The sequence below is a fragment of the Neocloeon triangulifer genome, unplaced genomic scaffold (genome assembly GCF_031216515.1).
Source record: "Neocloeon triangulifer isolate White Clay Creek 2 clone unplaced genomic scaffold, ASM3121651v1 ptg000014l, whole genome shotgun sequence".
Lineage (NCBI taxonomy): Eukaryota > Metazoa > Arthropoda > Insecta > Ephemeroptera > Baetidae > Neocloeon > Neocloeon triangulifer.
In genome coordinates, this window is record NW_026775556.1 from 5,841,211 (window position 1) to 5,861,653 (window position 20,443).

Consider the following 20,443-nt stretch of genomic DNA (forward strand, 5'->3'; position numbering starts at 1 on the left):
ATTTAAAAAATTTAATAATTTTTTACGTTTGTAGATTTAATAAAATATCATCAAATATGCAATTTATTTGAAAATTATCATTCAAGGCAGTTAAACCGAAAAGCAACCTGCTTTACAGTGGTGTATGCCAGGTTGCCTAAAACAACCAAGCTAGAGGAGGAAATGCAAAGTGGAATAATTTAAAATTTAAACACCTAACCCAATACGGACATCATATATAGGACAGGTTAGGAATTAATTGAAACACTTAAAGTAATGAGTTTATTTTTAATTAATTTACGTAACTTGAATATTTTTATATGCATGCGTGTTGCCAATTTTATGTTATGTAACGGAAAAAAATTAAAAAAATTTATTTGTTTATATAATGTAGCTATAAAATTTTAGTGTAAAATATCTTCACACATCTTCAGAGTTAATTTTTAAAATCAGTTTATTATAAATTACCTAAAATCCCCTATTTTGATTTATGGCCTTGAAGCCATTTTTAATTAACCTATATACAAAGCATAAATTTCCTGATGTATTCTTACACGTCAAAATTTTTAGTATGAGTTCTGATTTTATAAAAATTTCATTTCTTTCACATGGAAATAGCTTTCATAAATTATCAAATTACTCAAACCTCAACGCATAAATATTATTAAAAAATTTATTTAAAAAAATAGGTTCTCTGTTTTGAAGAAAATAAAATTATTTATAAATTGAGACTTTTGTAGAAATTGCAATTTTGCATTTTTTTTTTATATGAAAGTTTGAGTGAGTCGTACAGCCTCCGGTTTTGATGAAAACTAAATAAAAACAAAGCTGATTTTCATCACTTTTCTTTCAATAAATAAACACTATAGATTAGCTGAAGCAACGTCTTGTTTTCTATAAAAAAATAATGTTATCTGAAAAGTAAACTGTGCTTATATTTATTACTGTTTGAAAAGTAGAGAGTTATCACCGATTATATTTTGTCTCGGCCACATGTGCAATTTTCTAGAAAGCAGCACAATAATAAAATCTTGCTGTGATGTGCATTTATATTCCTCGAGTGGCCAGCGCCGGCGAGAGATGTGCTCTTTGGCCGGATAATTAGCCAATAAGTGTCACCCGAGGGGTCAATATGCAAAATAACTGTACGCGCGAGTCTTTTTTTCTCTTTTGTTGTTGTGGATCTGCCTTAGCTACGGTGCTGCATGATGATGACCCTCGAGAGTCGCGCACAGGGAAAATATATACAAAGAGGCGGCGAGCGGTGCAATTACTGTGATTTTATTATTTTGCCATAAACAGTTGTTGATGCCCATCTCGCATATGTGCAGAGGGACGCATAAAATAGCATAGAAGAAGCGACGAGATGAATTTTCAATGAACGCTCTCGCTCGGCTGATTTATTCACGCGGATGTAAATTATGTTCTCTCCTCCTCGGATGCCTCTCTGCAGTGTTTGATTGTGTTTGGAAAATTTACATCCATCTGCTGATGCTCGTTTGGTCTTTTTTATTCACAAAGCCGAGAAAGATGCAGCGGCGAAGAAAAATTCCTTGGTTTCGTCATCACAATTTTTCCTTTATTGGAGAGAGAATCAGGGAGTGAATCATGTAAAATTGCGTTTTGGTTATGCTTAATAATATATACCGATATAAACTTACAAAGCGCGTGAAATTTTATAATTGATAGTTTCATTCGCTTAAAGAAATTAAATTACTTTATATTTTCAGTATAAATTTTAGGAATAGATTAAAATTTGTATAAAAATATTCATTTATTATTTTATTCAATTAAAATAGGTCACGGTTAAATTAGTTCTTTTGTATATGTTTCCAATCTATTAGGTATTTTTTTTTTATCGTCAATAGACTTTTTTACGAAATGAAAAATATCTTTGTAAAAAAACAGCGTGAAGTGAAAAAAATGAAGAAGGAAACGTGTGCGTTCTGATTTACTTTTATTAATCCGTTTCAGTAATAAAATAATGTTTTATATTAATTTATCTCCAGCTTGTCTATTCGCCCATGCTCTTATCACCCCCTTCTATTTTGCCCATCCATAGAGCTAAAAGCCTTTTCAAGTCTTCCAAATTTTTTGTCTACGGTGCCTCGGGAGGAAATTAGCACGCGCGCATAGAGAGATAGAGCGGCGGGTCGGTCGGTCGGTCACTCCGCCCGTTGGCTCCGAAGACACGATCCGCGTGTTCCAGTAATAATATTCAGCGTTTTATTGCCCGCGTTTGCTTTTCGCCTTTGTGTGCTGCTCTCTCGCGCGCGCTGCTGCCGAGCGGATTTTTGACATTAATGTGTGGGAGCGATTCATGCCGACGCTCTTTATCTCTATTCGATGCTGCTCCCAAACCAAATGGACAATAAAAACTTTTATGTGCTGCCGCAATGTTTTTGCCAAATTTGTTGCAGGTCCAGAGCGTTTTCTCCATAAATGCTCCGACTTTTAAAGTGTACCTACACAAACACACACAACGTGAAAAACAGTTCGCTTTTCGAGACGTTTACATGGCATTTTTATGTTTCTATATCGCGGCAATTTGTCTCAAAGCCTTTTCTGGGTTAAAGGCAAATAAACTTTGGCTAGCCGCATATAAAGTTAAATTTATATCGTTTTATTGGTTTCTATACAAGTTACGAGAACTGCATTCTAATTTAATATGAATCTTTTTGGATTTGTTAACTGTACGTTTGTGCTTTTTTTTTTATTTTGTTTCTTGTTTGCGTTTTGATTAAAATTTTCCCGTTTTGCTTTTATTTTTAAGAAGAATATTCTCGCAAAATTCCGATGAAAGTCACTCAATAAAATTAAACACGTTAAACCCGTAAAATTAATTATTTTAAAAATGAATTCATGATATTAAAAAAATTCAACTAACTATATAATATATACCAATAATAATATAATATTAATTAAATATCACAATTCTCCCAGCGAATAATTAATTTTTGTGTGTGGTAGAATTTTACATTCAAGGATGGATTTGAATTTAAAATCTATCTACAACTCGCAAAACCCAATCGAGATAAGCCGATTTTCACCAAGAATTAAATTTCTTTTTACAATTAATTTGAACATTGCAAACTTCAACAATACAGAAAAACAGCAGCACCTTAAACATAGCTGACAATGAGATATAATTAGGAATATTTACCTAGTAATGCAACAATTAAAATGAAAAATCGTGAAATTCTACTACGCAAAAAAAGGAAACTTACAAAAAACTATTTGCTAAATTTGAATTTAAGATGGATACCAAAAAAGTATAATTGATATCTTAATTATTTTTTAATGTTCTCAATTAATTTCTTTCTGATTAAAAGTATTCTTTCATTTTCCAACTGTTAGAATTAATTGTAAAATTTCCCTTGCCAGGAAATAGGAATATCAAAAAAATACTAAACATTTTTTAAACAATTTTTAAATACTATTTGTCCTGCAACATAAATCACTGCTAAATTATAATTTTACAAAAAAAAAATATGGAGCTCAAAATAACTTTTTTGCACAATTTTTTTCCAGAATGATCTACTCGCGTACCTGAAGATTTTCCCATCGGCAGGGTTCGACCTGGCGAGGTTGCGGCTGCAGGTACGGGCGGGAGCGGCCACTCCTCCCGCGCCCCTCTCCGCCGGTCCGCGGTGTGGCGGAAGCGCGAGTTACTCGCGGCGGCGGCGGTTCGGCTCGATCAGTGCAGGTTCGCCTTCTACGCCTCGAACACCGCTCTCTGTGCCGGACTCTCTCTCTCTCTCTCGAACGCCAGTGCGTTTCGCAGTGCCGCCCCCACCCACCCCCACTGCCCCCTGTGACCTGACTCGACCTGTGCCGTTCTGACCCACAGCTCCGCTCGTTCCCGACTGGACAGCTGACCAGCGCCGTTTCATGGTCTTTTTGGTGAGTACCGAATGATTGCGTTTTTAGTTTTAGTTTCCTGCTCGCCATCCGCAGGCCTTCCTTAGCGACTAAGGCAGGAAGTCTAGGGAAAAAATTATTTTAGATTGAGAAAGATGCTTTTTTTTTGTTTTTCTTGATTCGGGCTACTGAAAATAGTTTATTTTAAGATAATAAGACTTAAATTTATAATTTTATTAAAGATGTGAGGCTGTTAATATATTCCTATTTATAATATCTTGGATAGAAAAATCTATGCATTATCCAAAATTGGCTCAAAAAGAGTAAATATTGGGCTGAAAAATTTACGTTTTGGAAATAAAAATTGTTCAGAAGTCGATTTATTTTGTTAAAATTGCGTAGCTTGCTCTTAAATAAATATGAACGTTTAATGGACATATTTATTCCTAGTTTTAAAAACAATGTAAATTTTTTACCACAATTTAAAAGTAGATTTAGACTTTGATTATGAGTGTGGAAATGTGCACGTGCCGTCAAATAATCCGACGCTGCTTAGCCGTGAAGCAAACGGTGTCAAGTGTTGTGTGTTTTGCTCGGCTGGATCCTATTTCATTCGGCAGGCCACTTTTAAATTTGCGCGTTTGAAGTGCGCAAGTAAAATACATAGTCTCCACCGCTCGATTTCCTTACTCGGAATTATCAAAGCTCCTAGGTGGCACTCGGTATAATAGGGGAAAAAGCCCGCCACAAATTATTACAGGCTATTGAGTGTTCAGAATAAAAAACAAAGGGTTAATGATGCGCGCCTGCTGCAAGAAGAGAGACGATTCCGACTGCGAGAGACTTTTTGAAGAGACAGGTGTTTGTTTGCACCTGACGCATCAAGGAGGAAATTTTATTTACGCGCCACAAGTTCCGTTTTGCGCTTCTGTGCCCTCCACAAAAGAAGTAGAAATTGAATTTTAATTTTTGTTGATAATTTTATTATTATGAATTATTTTATGTAAAAAATATAGCTAGACCATATGCACAGAAAATGAAGTGTAAGTTGAAATATTTTCACATTGCATCACTTTGGCTCTTTCAACAATATTTATAAGTATAATAAATTGGATAAATATGAATTTAAATTGTGAAATAATAATGAAAAAATGCAATGCTTGCAACGTATTTTTGTCTTTACTAAATTTAATATTAACATAAATATTTAATTACATAAAAATGTTCCAAAAGAATTAAACCTTTATTAAATGACAAAACGACAACTTAAAATTCATTTACAAAATTAATTTGGTAATAATTACAGTTAATAATTTTTTTTAAATAAATTTATTATAAAAACTTTAATAAATATCGTCATATGCTTTTTATTTTATCTGAAATGTAATGCTGAGCAGTTGACAAAAGTGGTCAGCTCGCTGCTGGCTAATTCGAAACAAAGAGGCAGAACGTAATTTTTCACGCCACAATGCACGCATACGAAACTGGCCAGCGCAGCTTTTGTGAAGGCGCGCACACACTTTTTTAAATAATGAAAACAACAACAGTTGTTGGTGTGTATAATGCCTACAAGACACACTAGCGAGAGCTCCCACAGAAAAGATTCGTAAATGGAGTGTGACTTTTGTGTGTGCAGGAAGAGCGGTGCTGCAGGATCTCAAATTATCGCGGTATGGGGGAAGCTTTATTCTCGGCGAGCTGAAAAATAAATTATCGCCGTCATGCCCTCGCAATGAAGAGATTTTCTTTCCCATCAGCCACACGAGTGCAGTTTGAAAAAAAACGCTCTCAATTAACATAATTTCGACGTGCAAAATTAAATTCTTCTCTGCCTCACAAATGGATTAATTTGCGGCTGATCCTCCTCCCAATCAGGATTTTCGAGAAATGCCCCATTACGTGCAGATTAGACAAGTCTGTGTGCTATAAAAATAAAAAGGAGCTAATGTGAGTTTAATTGCTTCAGTAGAATCAACACATTAGCCCTCGCATGTAAAATGTTTATCCAAAAGTAGCAGCAGTCACGAGAAGATTTTTTTTCATATCATTGGGAGAAAATTACATATGCTGGGACGAATTTAAAACTCGCGCATCAACGGCGATAAATGGCGATGGATAGAAAAAGTTGTCGATGGGGCTCTCACAAGGTATGTTTTTGAAGCAGGATGTTATGAAACAGCCAGCAAATTTTTCACAAACTTCCAAAAATTTCTAACTTTGATTTGATTTTTGAATAGTTTATTTATTTTGAAAAAAAAAATATTTTAAATTGATTGGGAATTACAATCGCTATTATATGATGAGCAAATAATTCAACTTATGTACTCTAATAAAAATAATATAATTAAAAATCATAAATTTCGTAAATAATTCTGCTTTATTTTTGGGTTTCCACGAAAATTTAGTTTCGTAAATGTCGGGGTTGTAAAACATATCCGATTAAAACTTTTAACTTGAGGTCATTGGCCCCTGGTGGAAAATTTCCACATCTTGATCACTTGTTAGTGAAGGAGGAATGAAGTGTTATGTTGCGGAATGAGCCAAATTAACATAATCAGTAGATTTAATGATAGCGATATTTAAACGGCCGATAAAACAAGCCGTTTCCAATAAAATTTATAGCAAAATCAAAAGCAATGGTCCTGCTCTTAATCTGAATATTTTTCTCCTCCTAATGACGAGTGAAAAAAAATCTGGCTGCATCACGACTTCTCACCGAATATATCATTCTTCTTTCCAAATTGCTCGTGAAAGCTGGAAAGAAATTCGGAGAGCAATTTTGAGATGAAATTTTCTGAATTCGAAGCGGTGTGATATCAAAAGAAGTTGGAGCTGCGCGATGGTACTAATTAAAACCGACCATCAGCATATTTCTTGTTGTGATAAATTACGGCCAAGGCGCACATATATAATATTCATCAGCGGGAGAAAAGCACGGCGTCGGCCCTTGTGCCCGTTATTTAGTATTGACGTTCATTTATAAGGAGAGATAAAAAAAAATAGAGAGGTGTAAATGTGATACATGGTTGTTATATCCACCATGGGAACTCTAATTCTCGGGACCAAAAAGCAGTGCTCATTATTTATCCATTTGTGCATCTTGTATAATTTGGAACATCCCAGGAAAATAATGCAGCCGTTAAAATTTTGAACCTCATCATCCGAGAGTGAGGAAAGTTTGATGGAGAAATTGCTCAATTATGAAAATTTTGACACATTTATTTTTTTATTAAGTCGGCGTCTCTTTAATGTGTCACAAAATGGTCTTTACACGCAAAATGGGCATGAATTACAACCGCAGAAAATTAACACCTGGAGGTAGAGAGCAATTACTCGGCGCACAAGACACGTAATTAACAAGAAGTGTGTTTCGAATTTGAATATTAAATATCAGTTGGGCTGTAGACAGGGATAAATAATATATTATAAATTGCGGTCGAAGCTTCTCTTATACGCTCTGCTTTTGTGCCGTGAACATTTTATATATATTCTGGCGAGAGATGACAATGCAGTATGATAATAAGATTCTCGGTCGGCCGCCGCCGCCGCAATTACAATTATACACCAGAAGCCGCTTTTTTGTTCTCGCCGCCACGTGAGCCAATTTTCACCACGTCACTATCGGGCATTCCTGCTGCACACAAACTAACATAATAGCTGCTACCTCTGTTCGCCTGCCAGAATAATTAATTATTGTAAATTAACCGCACCACGTTTTTGTTCTGCTCCGGAATCGTCAATTTAAAGCGGTAATAAGTGATTTTAAAACTTTAATTTCATTGATATTGGTCTTTAGATATTCGATTAAATTTATGCATAACATACAAACTAATATTTTACTTTAGATGGATATTTTTTAATAAAATAAATTTTTATTTTTTGTATTTGAAACTAATTAGAGCTACGTGATGTCTCCACTGTTAAACAGTACACAAAAATTGTAGAAACTTTAAAATCACGAATTCATTCTAGTAATTTCTGCAATGGGGTAAAATAATTTTTTTGATAAAATTATTTGCTATGCAAGAATCTTCTAGAGTTTGTGACAAAAATTATGGCGATTTCGTAACACAAAATATTTCAAAGTTTCCTAACCCTTTCATTAAAATTATTCCGGAGACATTGTAGATCTTTGAATGAATAAAAAGGTCGTGCCGTCAAAAGAAAACGAAATCAAAAGCGGCTCATGTGCAGGAGAGAGGACGCGGCGCTGTTTTAAAATTGAAATCGATTCAGAATTGTGATGAGCGCATATATCACGCTGTCAACAGGGGCTGATTGGCAGCTTTGGAAATGCTCTTTTTTGCTCACACGATGCATCCGTAATCAGCACAGCGGTGCAGAGATTGAATGTATGTGGTTTCTAATGCCCACGGACAGGACGCAATCAATATTTATCGCTCCGTTCATGTCAAACACAACGCGCATTTCGTTTTTATCGCGCCCCTTTATGGGCATGTCGAGAATATTGGCCGCTTTGAATGAGTTCATTTCTCGGTGACAAGTTCGGCGTTTTTTTACTCTCCATACATACTGCGCGCTTGATCAGCTAATTAAAAACGTTTCCATTGGAATGCCACTCTAATTAGTTTAATTGAAAAGTGTCTCGGACAAAAAAGAAATCGATCGACTCAGGCAGTCATCAATTAAACATGCCATCGTGTGCTGCGTTTTTTTTTTCAAGATATGGAATTTTTCTGATACTGAGGGTCAGAATCGCAGCAGTTACTTTGAATAATATTAATTTTCAATAAAAAATTATGTTTTTTATTTAATTCTGAGCAAATTTTGAAGTTGAAGTTATTACTTTTACATATTATGGAAGATTAATAAGAAAAAATTGACAAAGGATTAGCTTGTAAAATTAAGAATAAGTAAAATGAAGCCAAAAAAGTAGGCAGCCAAGTTTTGCCTAGAAAAATTTGTTATTAAATTTTTATTTCTATCTCTATATTTGTAATTTAAAGTGAAACTGTTTTGAATTTTGATTACAATTTATGAAAATAATTAATTTCACAATGTAACTCAATCTAACGTTGTGTGGACCAATCTGTGAAAACTGGTATTTTGGATGTGTTGATCTATTCATATTTTAATTGAATTTTTAAAGGCCGTTGGAGTAATAATTTTCACACCAATTGGCGGGCGTGAACCTTCTTCCTCGCGTTTATATTCACCGTTTATCTCCAGCAGCTGGATCTTCTTCAAATGAGATCTTCTGCTGATTTCTAATGCAGCAAAATAAGTGCCAATGACGTCAATGCATATTGTTTCAGCACATTATCTAAGGGATCGTGTATTACATTAATTCCCCCCTCCAACCAATAGATCCAGTTTTGTAATCTAGGACAACACAAAATAATCATTTCGCGCCTGCATAGAAATTCTCTGATTAATGACTGTGGATCAACAAACAAACCGTCAGTTTAAGAATTTAGAAAAATTAGGGCATTAAAATTCAAAAAGAATTATATTTATCTAATTATAGAGTGAGATTTTTTTCATTTAAATTAATTGACACAGATTTATCCATATTTGGTGGCTCCAATTCAGAATCAAAGTGATCCGCCAGCGGCTGCGCAAAGTGGCGACGAGATCTCTAATTAATCGACACCCGAAGAGCGTCAGGTTTCAAAACGGCAGAGAGATAGACGGACATTGTCTTATTAATGCCGCAGCAACTGCTGCTGCGTGCTAATTTTTTTTATATGGGTGGTGATCAGATACAATGCTCCTTAGTATACAGCCGTCGATATATAATAACAGAGTTTGTATGACACTGCAGGAAATATATATAAATTATAATTGGACCTTGCCTGCTTATACGCGAGTTTTATAAAACAGCCGGCGGCACTAATCACCGAGAGAGAAACATCGATCAGTTTTGTTATTGTGTGTATGTGTGTGATTGAAACCATGTGTGATTAATGCAAGTAGTCCCTTTTAATGGTCACTCGTGTGTCGCCCAAGGGTCGTGGATTTGGAGCATTTTTTCCACTAATCTGCCCTAGCACAATAAAAGCACTGTAAAGTGAAAAATGGTTTTGCCTTTGAATTGCGAAACAGCGTGGAAGATAAAAGAAGAAAAGAATTTTTATCTGCAACGTGTGGCGCAAGTCGGAACGGCACTTAATTCACTCCTGGTTAATGGAGGCCCAATTTCATTCAGAGCGGCTAGGCATGGAACAATCATTAAACTTGCAAGGTTATAAAAATGAAAGATTAAAGCTAGGCTTGATCAAGACAAAATTCATTATTTCAAATCAAGGAATAAGAAACCAGTATTATTTGAAAAAAAAAAATTATGAAAATTTGAAAAGCGGATTTCAATGAGGATTTATTTTAAATCCTTATTTAGATAATTAGAGGTAATTTCTGTGGAAACATAAAGCTTCGGATATATTTAAGAAATGAACTTTTTTAAATTAGCATGGAATTTTAGGAATTTTTTTAACATAATGATTTGTTTGTATCTGCTTACAAGTATATAAAATTAACAACAGGAAATCTAGTTAAAGCCCAATTAAGTAAAACAAAAATTTATTATTGAAATATTTTATCTTCTTTAAAAACTAAAAATGAATGCGCTATATTGTATCTTCGGTATTGTATTGACTTGAAACAATTTATTTATAGTTATTGATCTCATATTTATACAACAGTAATACCACTCCCATAATAATAATTTTTTATTGAAATCGTCGTCGCGCAATGGTCTGTCTTTAACTTATTATACAAGCGGTGGCTATAGTTTAATAGGCGCTTAAAGTGCTGCGAACACGCACCAATGGAAGTCTCATTAGGCCGAATAAGAAGCAATACCACTCCACTGCATGCAGCTCGTTTTGTAATTACATGCAGCTCTCTCGCAGAAAACACCAAGCACTTGTTGGCACTGGTCGCCTCTATAAATCTCTTTTCTTGCTTTGCTCTCCTTGCAAATAATGCTTTCGCAAATAGACAAGCAAGTTAGTGCTCGGCGGTGCGGCCCCCGAGATGAAAAAGTGCTCTCCTTGTGCTCTTTAGCATTTGCATCGGTTCGAGGTTCCAGTTGTAAATTATGCCCTTATAAGGTATAAACTTTTCTCTTGGTTAAATAGAATGATTAAAGAAATGAACTGTTTTCAAAAGGCCTTCAAAACCAAACTTGGTTAAATTAAATTTATTTTGTCATCAAAAAATTACAACAAAATCTTAAATTTAAATTTATTCTTAAAAAAAATCCAATCTTGCTTAACAATTTAACTTCTGTTTTATTTAAATTTCATAATAAAAATACATTCTTCCTTTTTTATACATTTTGTGCATTTGGATTACAACTCATCATCCTCTAATCCAAAATAAAATCTGAATACTACATCAGTGAAGTGACAAAATGTATAATGTTCAAGCTTATACCTGCTTGTCTGCCTTCAAGAGGAATTAGTTTTGACACAAATTTTGCCTCTAATCACGATCGTCTTGATCCAGTGGCGGCTGCACGAGCGCGCGAGGAGCAACTTTGTATCAAGTCATGCTTTAGCGATGATGCGTGATGGGTTTGTCACCTCTCGCGCGCACCATCCATTCCGCTCTGATCGCCTTCCGTGCTTCATTAAATTGTAATTCCGCCTAGGAGCTAGAGACGAGCGCCCAGAGTGCGAACACCTGCTCCCTGATAAACCATAAAGAGTCCATTGCCTCCGTTGAGAGATGCGAATGTCACGCTATTTTAATAATAGCGGAATACACGCAGTCTTTTGAGTCTTTGAGATGCACAATTTAAGTTGATTTGCATTTCATCTTAGGGTGTGTCTTTTACAACTATAACCATAACTGTTTTTAAGTAATTACAAAAATAAAAATATGAGAGGAGAGATAAAATGTATGTTGCATTTTGGGAGGAAAATGACATATTTTGAACAGAGAATAAACTTCATTCATATAATTCTGGAAATTAATTAAGCAAGAAATGTTTAGGTTTTTTGTTCAGTTTTTTAGAGCTATGAAATATTTAATCATAATCATAAAAGGTTTAGTTTATGTAAGATTAAATGAAAATTATGTGTGCAAGTTTGGGTTAAAATTGCTGATGGTCAAGTTTAATTTTTTGAACATTACAAAAATTATTTATAAAGGGAAAAATGAAGTGTAAATTGAAAAATTACTTCATTTATTTTGCAGCTAATTAAAATCCAAATCGCTCCTGTCCTTTTGATGCCCTCAAAGGTAACCAATAAGATTTTGTGAAAATTCTTCTAACTCTTTTTGAAAGGTTTCTAAAAAATTGTAAGGATGTAATTATGACTTTTTGTTACCTTTTTGTTAGTAGAACTTTGTAATATAGTAAATGTTTTGTCTTTCAAGTCTATTAGAGAGCGTTAATAATTACTTTTAAGACCTAGGTTGTCAATCCCTTTAAAGGAATTCTGAAACCGCACTATGATTTATATACTCTCTCTCTCCATCATGCAGATTTAAATGTGCATTCTAATTAAACTCACACCGGCGAATGCGAAGTGAAAGATAAACGCCGCAAGGACCCCGCGCGTCGATCATCAACTTGACTGCTAACATTTGAGCCGAGATTGTTATTGAAATCAGTTGGCACGTCGCTATTTAACCTCCAGCACACGAACCCATAAAAACACACGTATCGGTGCGTGCATTACCTTTGGACGCCGTGTATTATTGTGGGAGGCGAGGTCTGCAAATATAATATCGAACCGCCGCGCCTGTCATAATCTCTCACGGCCCCTTGGCACTCAATCACACCGCCTCGAGAATTATCCACGCCACTCGAGCACTCTCCAAAAAAGAATATTTCGCTCCTTGCACTAACGTCCCTATTGTCTCTCGCCTTATGCAATTTTTCCCGTCATGATTAATGGCCCGCCGCTGTCTATTTAAATTCGGATTAGAATTGGATTTCACTCGCTGCCACATGATTATTGTTTCAAGGAGATCTCAATTAATTTTAGTTCGATCTCGACGAATGAAAAAATTGACAGACTTTAATTTGATAATTCGAAACAAATAAAAATGCTCCGGGCGAGTGAGGACAATGCCCAGTTGGCAATCGGCTTGAGATGCTATTTTCGAATTACCACACGCATCGTTTGGCACAAGAATCGGTCGTAACTCAAACACACTCGCACTGCACTCACTGTGTTAATAGAAATTTGATATTGTAAGAAATTTTCTTCCGAGGCAATTAATTTTAATTTGCGTTTGAGCTTGATTTATTTCGTGTTGTACTCCGAGTGGAATGCGCGCTTCTTCATAATTTATTGTCCAACGGATAGAGTGCACAGCACAAGGTCTAATAGCTTTCACCTCGGCATGGTGCCATTTTTTGATGAAATTAGAGAGAAAAAATCAGTCCAATTTCGGCCCCAGTATACATTTGCAAATTTTATTGCTTTTCGCATCCTGGTTTGAGATTTTTTCTGGCGAAGGTTGGTGGAAAAGGGCAAGGGAATATTTGTGTGCTTGTGAGTGGAATTCGAGCCTTATCAATTACACACAGAAAGAGCGCGGCTGTATTTAAACAAGAGCTGCCGTGCGCGCGGAGAGTGTCTGTGTGTTTGTGTTTAATTTATTTTTCTACACTGATACGAATCGCGCATTTATAAATTATGTTCCATTGGGAGTGGATTCAATTTCGCCCGAGTGCTCGCCTTGATATTTATACGTGTTCGCTTGTTTTCGATTTAATTTATCGATTTGATGAAAATATGAACCCGTTGTTGTGTATTTATTTAATTTTTTCTCAACCGTGTCCAGCAGCTTTCGGAATTTTCGTTCCTCTCTTGTTTATTTTTTTCCATTCTCCCAGTCGAAAGCAGCGACTCCGCTGAAAACTTGATTCCTTTTGTATTGTTGAGTGAAAAAAAACTCGCCACGTTGGGAGACCGTGACTCACTTTTTTTATTTTATTTTTCTTCTCTCGAAGAAACTGCTCATCTTCTCTCGCAACCGCGCCCTTTCTTCTCTTTTTTCGCTGAATGTGCTTCGCCCTTTTTATATTCGACACAACACACGAAAATAAATCGCCGAGAGAGCTGCAAGTCTAAGTGAATAATCGCTTTTCTTCTGAGAGAGCAGTGACCATTACGAGATGAAAAGGCGGCGAAATTGAATTGGGTGGAAATTGCAGGCTCGATGTGAAATCTTTTAAGAGCAGCAAAATGAAACCTGCAACTCCGCGAGTATAAAAAAAAATGTATAACAGCGGTGGTCAGTCGGCTTAAACTGAAATAAAAACGCAATAAAATGGTAATAACTTCATTACGACTTCTTTTAAATGTATAACTTTTTATTTAGTGGGACGAAACGCTACTGGAATTGAGTAGCCCTTGAGTTATTAATTTTTCTGGCCTTCAAATGGAGCACAAAAATCCACACCACTCTCCAGCTCAGGCGTGTTTACAATTGTTAGCCGCCGGGATAATAAAAAGGGACACCTTTGTAAAGATTCAGAGCCTATGTACTGCAGAGGCGGTTTCGTGAGGTGACCATATCGCAATAATAATACACACGCCTTTTGTGTGTTTGTATGGCTCGCGGCCTCTGCAAAACACCTCAATCACGAGTTTTCTGCAAACAGAAATTCTTGAAAAAAATATCATTTACCACAAGTAAAAAGATGATCTTTTCAACGCGGACATAATTTTACACTAATTTACTGCAAACGAGATTAAAATCAACAATCGTGGAAATGACACGTTTAATGAGGGTTCTTAAATCAAACAGCTGCGTGGCTAAAGCTTTCTTTTTCTTGTAATACAAACCACCCGACTGAAGGAGGAAAAGTCTCTTTTAAAATTAATCTTGAAACTTTATTGATAAAAATGGAAATCCCGCCAGCACCTCTTGGGATTAAAATTGAGTCACACACACTGAGGGTGACGTGTGCGTTTAAAATAAGTTTGTGTACTTCAAACTTATTTTAGGCAATAGGATTTCAAATTTATATAAATTTAAAAATGTATTATTTTCAAGACAATAGATTTTAAATGTTGTCACTTGTAAGAAATCGTGCAAGTTCTTTTTGATAAGGAATTCTTTGATTTTTCAGGCAAACACAAGTTAAAATTCACATAAAATAAATTTTTATTAGAGCTGTTCTTACAGAGGGAAATAAGAATGAAGTATACAATCATTCTTTTTAATCTATATTTTTAGGTAAATTTAAATAAATTGAGTGTACTTTTTATGCAATACAAACTAATCATATTTAATGTGAGTTTCAAACTATTAGTGGGAGTAAGCGGCGGTCGATAGGATCTCTGCGTGAAAAATTGAAATAACTTCGGCCGATGCCATCAATTTTAACAATAGAAAGAAAAATTGCTCTTTCGGTGGTCCAAAGTAAATAAAACAGAGCCTTCTTTCCTCGTTCAATGAGAGAGATGATCTCGTTATGAGCGGCGATCGAAAAGCCGGATAGCAATTGCGCGCCGAGCACCAAATAATAATAATTCCCAGGTGTCGATCATACATACGTACATATGTGTGCTCATATAATAAATTTTCCCACACACCCGTGGACAATGGCTGAGAGATCTAAATCTGGAGCGATGACTCGTCGAAAGAGCTGAGATTTATCAGTAGCACACGCGAGACTTTGAAAATTGTTTACTTTTTACGGAGGCGTGTGTGGCTGAGTACTGTAAATATGCATTGAAAGTTCAAATAATTTTGGCCTCGATTCGGTGCAAAATCAAAGTGTGGGTGTCGGCGTGGAAATCGAGTGCAAATCAAACACATCAAATTAAGCAAGTGCCACTGCCGATTGAGCCCAATAAGTCCCGTTAGGCTTCAGACGTGGTCACTCTGTGTGCGCGCTAATGACGCCACGACATATGGGAATGACTTGTGCGAGAAAGATAATTAGCACGAGCGCCATATGCAGCGGCAGCACCAGTCCCCGTTAACACATGCAGACGATAGCTGACCGCGCCGGATCTTCTTTTCTTCGGTGTCTCTGATGCGTGCGTGGAGTATGGCTGCTGATTTTCTCGTTGACGACTTTGTTGCAACCTGCCTCCTCGGCTTTCTTTCCACTCGGACGATCAGGTTGCAGTTTTAATTAAGCCAGAGCTCAGTATATAAAACTGCCGAGTTAGCAGTTAATTAATTAATTTTGACGCCAGCCGCAGTTTTTTTTATAAGCGTTTCAAGAGGTCGTTTGCAGTTAATTGAAATTGAATTTCAAACAAAGCTGACCTTCAAAGAGCTGCAAAATTTTTTCAAATTGTTGCGTAATTGAATTCAAGGTCTAGAAAGTATTATTAACTGAAATTCTGCAATGGATTTTATTATTAGTTGTATTTTACCTTCTTTTAAATAGTGTTTGAGAAAACAATTTGAATTTATTGAACCAAAATTGTCTTGTTTTTATGTCAGATAAATAAATTTGTCTCCCATTGTAACCGAAAAAATGCCTTGATTGTTTAAAAAAACGTCAGAAGTTAAGTTAATTTGTTTTCTGAATTAAGAGGGGTTTGAAAATTTTCAGAATTTAAAAATTCCAATATTCTTACTCAATCTTTGTAGTTTTTTGTAGTTATTTTTTGCATTATTTCCTCCAGTCCCATTACTGTATTATTATAGGCACTAAAATTATTATTATTATTTTTTTTTGTTAAATTACAAATCGACGTTGCGGCAAATCAAAATATTTACCCAAGAATTCGCAACTCGCAACCATGTTCTTCAAACACTGCTCTTAATAACACAATGCTCATGACTCTAGACTTTTTAGAGCATGTGATCGCATTTTTTGCACTTGCGTCAAACGCATCTATTCAGCTCCAAAGAAAAATAAAGATGAAAATTTGCAAGAGCTGAATTTTAAGTTTTAAATCGCACAGGTGTCTCTGAAGAGCAATTATTATTATTTCAGAACGAAAAAATAATCTTCAGTCACATCCTTCACGATTTATATTTACGGATGAGAGGCACGGAGGCGCATTAAGAGCGCGGCCGCAGAGGGCTTAACAGTAAGACACCTGACCCAATTGGACGGACAATTAGCGAAATGAAAATGCAGCGCGCGGAGAGCGGTAACGGTCCTCGACAATGCGGTAGCTGCTTTCGTTCGTTATTCATCATCAGATTGGCGCGGACGGGCCATATGGCCCTCGAGAGAGAGAAAAATATATTCATGCAGAGTAATGGCATGGAAAAATTGACTCGGTTTCGGATGCTCCTTTCTTTTGAGAGATGGGATATTTATATAATTATTTTATTTACAATAAGCTGCGGGCAATTGGAAAGCAGGTCTTGTCTTATACATTTTATGCAGTTTGAAAGCAAACTGAGTATATTTTTTCAATTCTGATTTTGTAATTTCGAACACCATTAAAAGATAATCTGACTAAATCAATTTGATTTTTCAACTTAACAATTGTAAATAGTAACTACAGAGTTCATAGTCAGATATTATTTATATAGTATGTTAATTTGTATAAACACATCGACTATTAAACGTAAAACATGCTTTTATAAATGTCTTTAAGCGGAAAATCGTAAAAACAATTTAAAACTTTAATTACGTTTTACAATTCATTTTAATAATGTTATTGAAAAATGCCTTATTAAAAATTAAATAAAAATAAGTTGTACTTAATAGTATAGTTTTGTATTAAACGAAACGTTGCTGCCAAATCTGGTTTTGGTTGGCGGCAGTTGCTGCTATCGGCACGCACCATCCGGCTTGCTGCGATTACGCTCTCCTGCTGTAATCGGAAAACGCGTGTTTGCACATATTAAAAAAAATTAGCCATTCCCTTTGAAAATAAGAATTTTTTGCTTCGAAAGAAGCATCACAATGAAAATGTAGAAATTAAAGGTTTGGTTGTTTAGTTAGAGACGTCGGTTGGATTGTAATAATGGAAAAGAAAGAAAGAAGCAAGTCCGGTGTTTTGCTTGAGCTCTATGGCATGCATCAGGTGGCATGGACAATGGCCGCAGTGACGTGGCACGCACACCGAATCCTCATTCAAAACATAATTACCGGCCAGTCCACCGGCCGGCACTGTGTTTTTTTAACATACAAGCGACGGCTAAGTCGTCATAAACTCGTGCCGAAAGGAGAGAAAAGAAAAGAGACATTTCGCCGAATGACCTACTGGGGACGTTGACCCTAAACTTCAGTTGAACTTTCATAAAAAGTTCAAAGTTAAATTATTCATGACGTGTAAGAAATTAGATTTTTTTGCAATCGTCCTTCTTAACAATTAGAGCACCGACCCGAGTCTGGTGAGAATAAGATGAGATCTGGCCGCACTTCCGGTCCCTTTCCTTTTCCTCTTTTGCTTTAACTCAATGTCGCGCTTGTTTGCATTTGTGCGAAAACGTTTACCTTCTCATTGTCGTTTAAAAATTTCGGCCGCCGATTTGATAAGGACTCCACCCTCACCGGTTCACACGCCCAACTTTTGCTACGCCCTTGATGCTGATGCTACACCCTTGAAAGCAATTTCGTCCTCTCCACTAATTGTTTCCAATCGTCCCACAATGAGACAAAAGCACTCTGTTGAGATGAGCCAGCACGTTTTAGCCTCAAAACCATTAACTTTTGACCTCTGTGATTTTTTTTCAATTTTCCTCGTCGCACATCAGGACGCGAGGTGAACACATGTCAAAAGAAAAAATTATCCGGAAATACTTTCCTGTCAGCTGGCTTTTAAAAGGGGCCATAACTTTTTCAGATTGATTTATTTTCTTTTGATTATATCTGTCTTAAGTTAAAGAGTCTGACAAAGTTTAGAAAATTGAAACTTCTTACTTTAGATTCTTTGCATAAGGAATAAAATAAATTTTTAAACGAACACAACTTATCTTCTTATAATTTGCTTCAAGCTATCTTTTTGGAAAACTTTGGAAATTTATTATTTTCTCAATGATTGCCCTTTTTTATATTAAAATTTAAATGTTTTTTTAAGCAATCTACTAAATTATTTAAATTTTTGAAGGTTTTCCAACTCTTCAATATATAGTTAATATTTGAAATATTTATAATTTATTTACAATCAAGAAAATGAGAGTACAACGACTTCACTTTTTTCCCGAACTCTGAAGTACATAAAGTGTTGTTGATAAAGTCGGACTCATCTCATAATCTGGTCACAGATAACCTGGGCTATTAATCTTGTCTGTCGAGAGATCAAACGTTGAATCATGTCCGTTGTTGTAAATGTTGTTGAGGGAAAATATACACACGCACTTCATAGATAAAAACGAGAGGAACAACTTTTTGCCCCCGCCGATTTCCAGCACGCTTGTATACATCTGTAATTTCGCTTGTTGAACTACTACTGTAATAAAAATAAATTGTATTGTGTGTGTTGGAAATAAAATATAACAAGAAAAACGGAGCAAGTCTGGTATATATAATTTTGTCCCTCGGTTCGTGAGAGAGAAGAAGGAAATTCAATGACAGATTTAAGAGCTTTGAGTGACTTTTGAGTGATTTTTGCTCTCAAATGCGCAGACCGGTCGAGACAAATTGATTTGACTTTGTCTGCGTGTGTTCGCAAATTGCACCGCCGCCAGAGAGAAAGATGCCTCACTTGTTTGCTGTAAAATATTATCATGGAGCAAGGTGTGAATTCGATTTTTCCCAGAAAGGATGGGGTCCAAAATATATTTTAAAATAAGCCGGAGAGTTGCTGTATTAAATGAGGCTCTTATGAGTGATGATGCCCCGCAGATAAAAGAGCTCGGAATATTATTACACGGCTTGGAAAAAACGAGGTGGCTCTTTTTCAGGGTGTGGCAACCTCAAATTATTTGTGGTTTACTATTATCACGAGCCGGCGCTTTCCTGTTTCTACTTTGGAGTTATATATCAAACTCGTGATATATACAAACCAGCAACACACAGAGAGGCTTTGAAAGAGTTCTACAAATGTGCTGGCCGCTCATTACAATTGCTAATTCCAGCTGCTTAATGCGCTATAAACAATTGCTTGTTGGTTTTTTATTCAAGTTTGTTCCTTGAGCTCCTTTGCGAGGCACAAAAAACAAACACAAATTGAAATCAAATTGCTAAACGGTGAGTAAGTGGAAAAAACAGAGGCTGATAAATTGAAATTATATACCAAGCAAAGAGCAAATTAAATAACCAGCTATTTTTATTTCATTCTTTCTTCGTGTGCACCCTCTAAATAGAAAAGATTGTAACACTGAAATATTCCATTTTTTTCCTTTTTGCACAAACTTTTTTAAAATCTGGAAATCACATGGATATACTCTCAAAATGAGAATGAAAATCCAAACGTGGAAATCTCTTTTCAGTTCACTTTATTTTAACAACGGTTCAACTGTATTTTTATCATTATTATAAATTTAAAGTTTTTAAAATTCAGGTAACAGGATGTTTGAAGTTGGGTTGTTTTAATGAATCCCGTGTTTCCACAATTTTCCAGATTGAAAAAAATACAAACCTAATTTATTTTGGTTTATCTGCAAAGTCTCTCTAATTTGCAATAATCTTTGATAATTTTATTCTTATTAACGTCCCATTTGCTGATTGCACAAAATAATGGTTTGAAAGTTCTGCAAACTGCGGGTTACTACAGGGAAGCCACCGGTATATTTACCAGTTGAGCGT

At 35.6% G+C, this 20,443-nt stretch overlaps 1 protein-coding gene across 1 annotated transcript in view; it reads left to right on the forward strand.

The window, feature by feature from the left end:
- Positions 1-3,687: 3,687 nt before the first annotated feature.
- Positions 3,688-20,443, forward strand: part of LOC132201200 (Krueppel-like factor 6) — a 100,167-nt gene continuing 83,411 nt past the window's right edge. Inside the window, exon 1 of the mRNA XM_059627180.1 lies at positions 3,688-3,882. Within this exon, the coding sequence (XP_059483163.1) occupies positions 3,871-3,882 (12 nt within the window). The 5' untranslated portion in view covers positions 3,688-3,870. The remainder of the gene's footprint in view (positions 3,883-20,443) is intronic.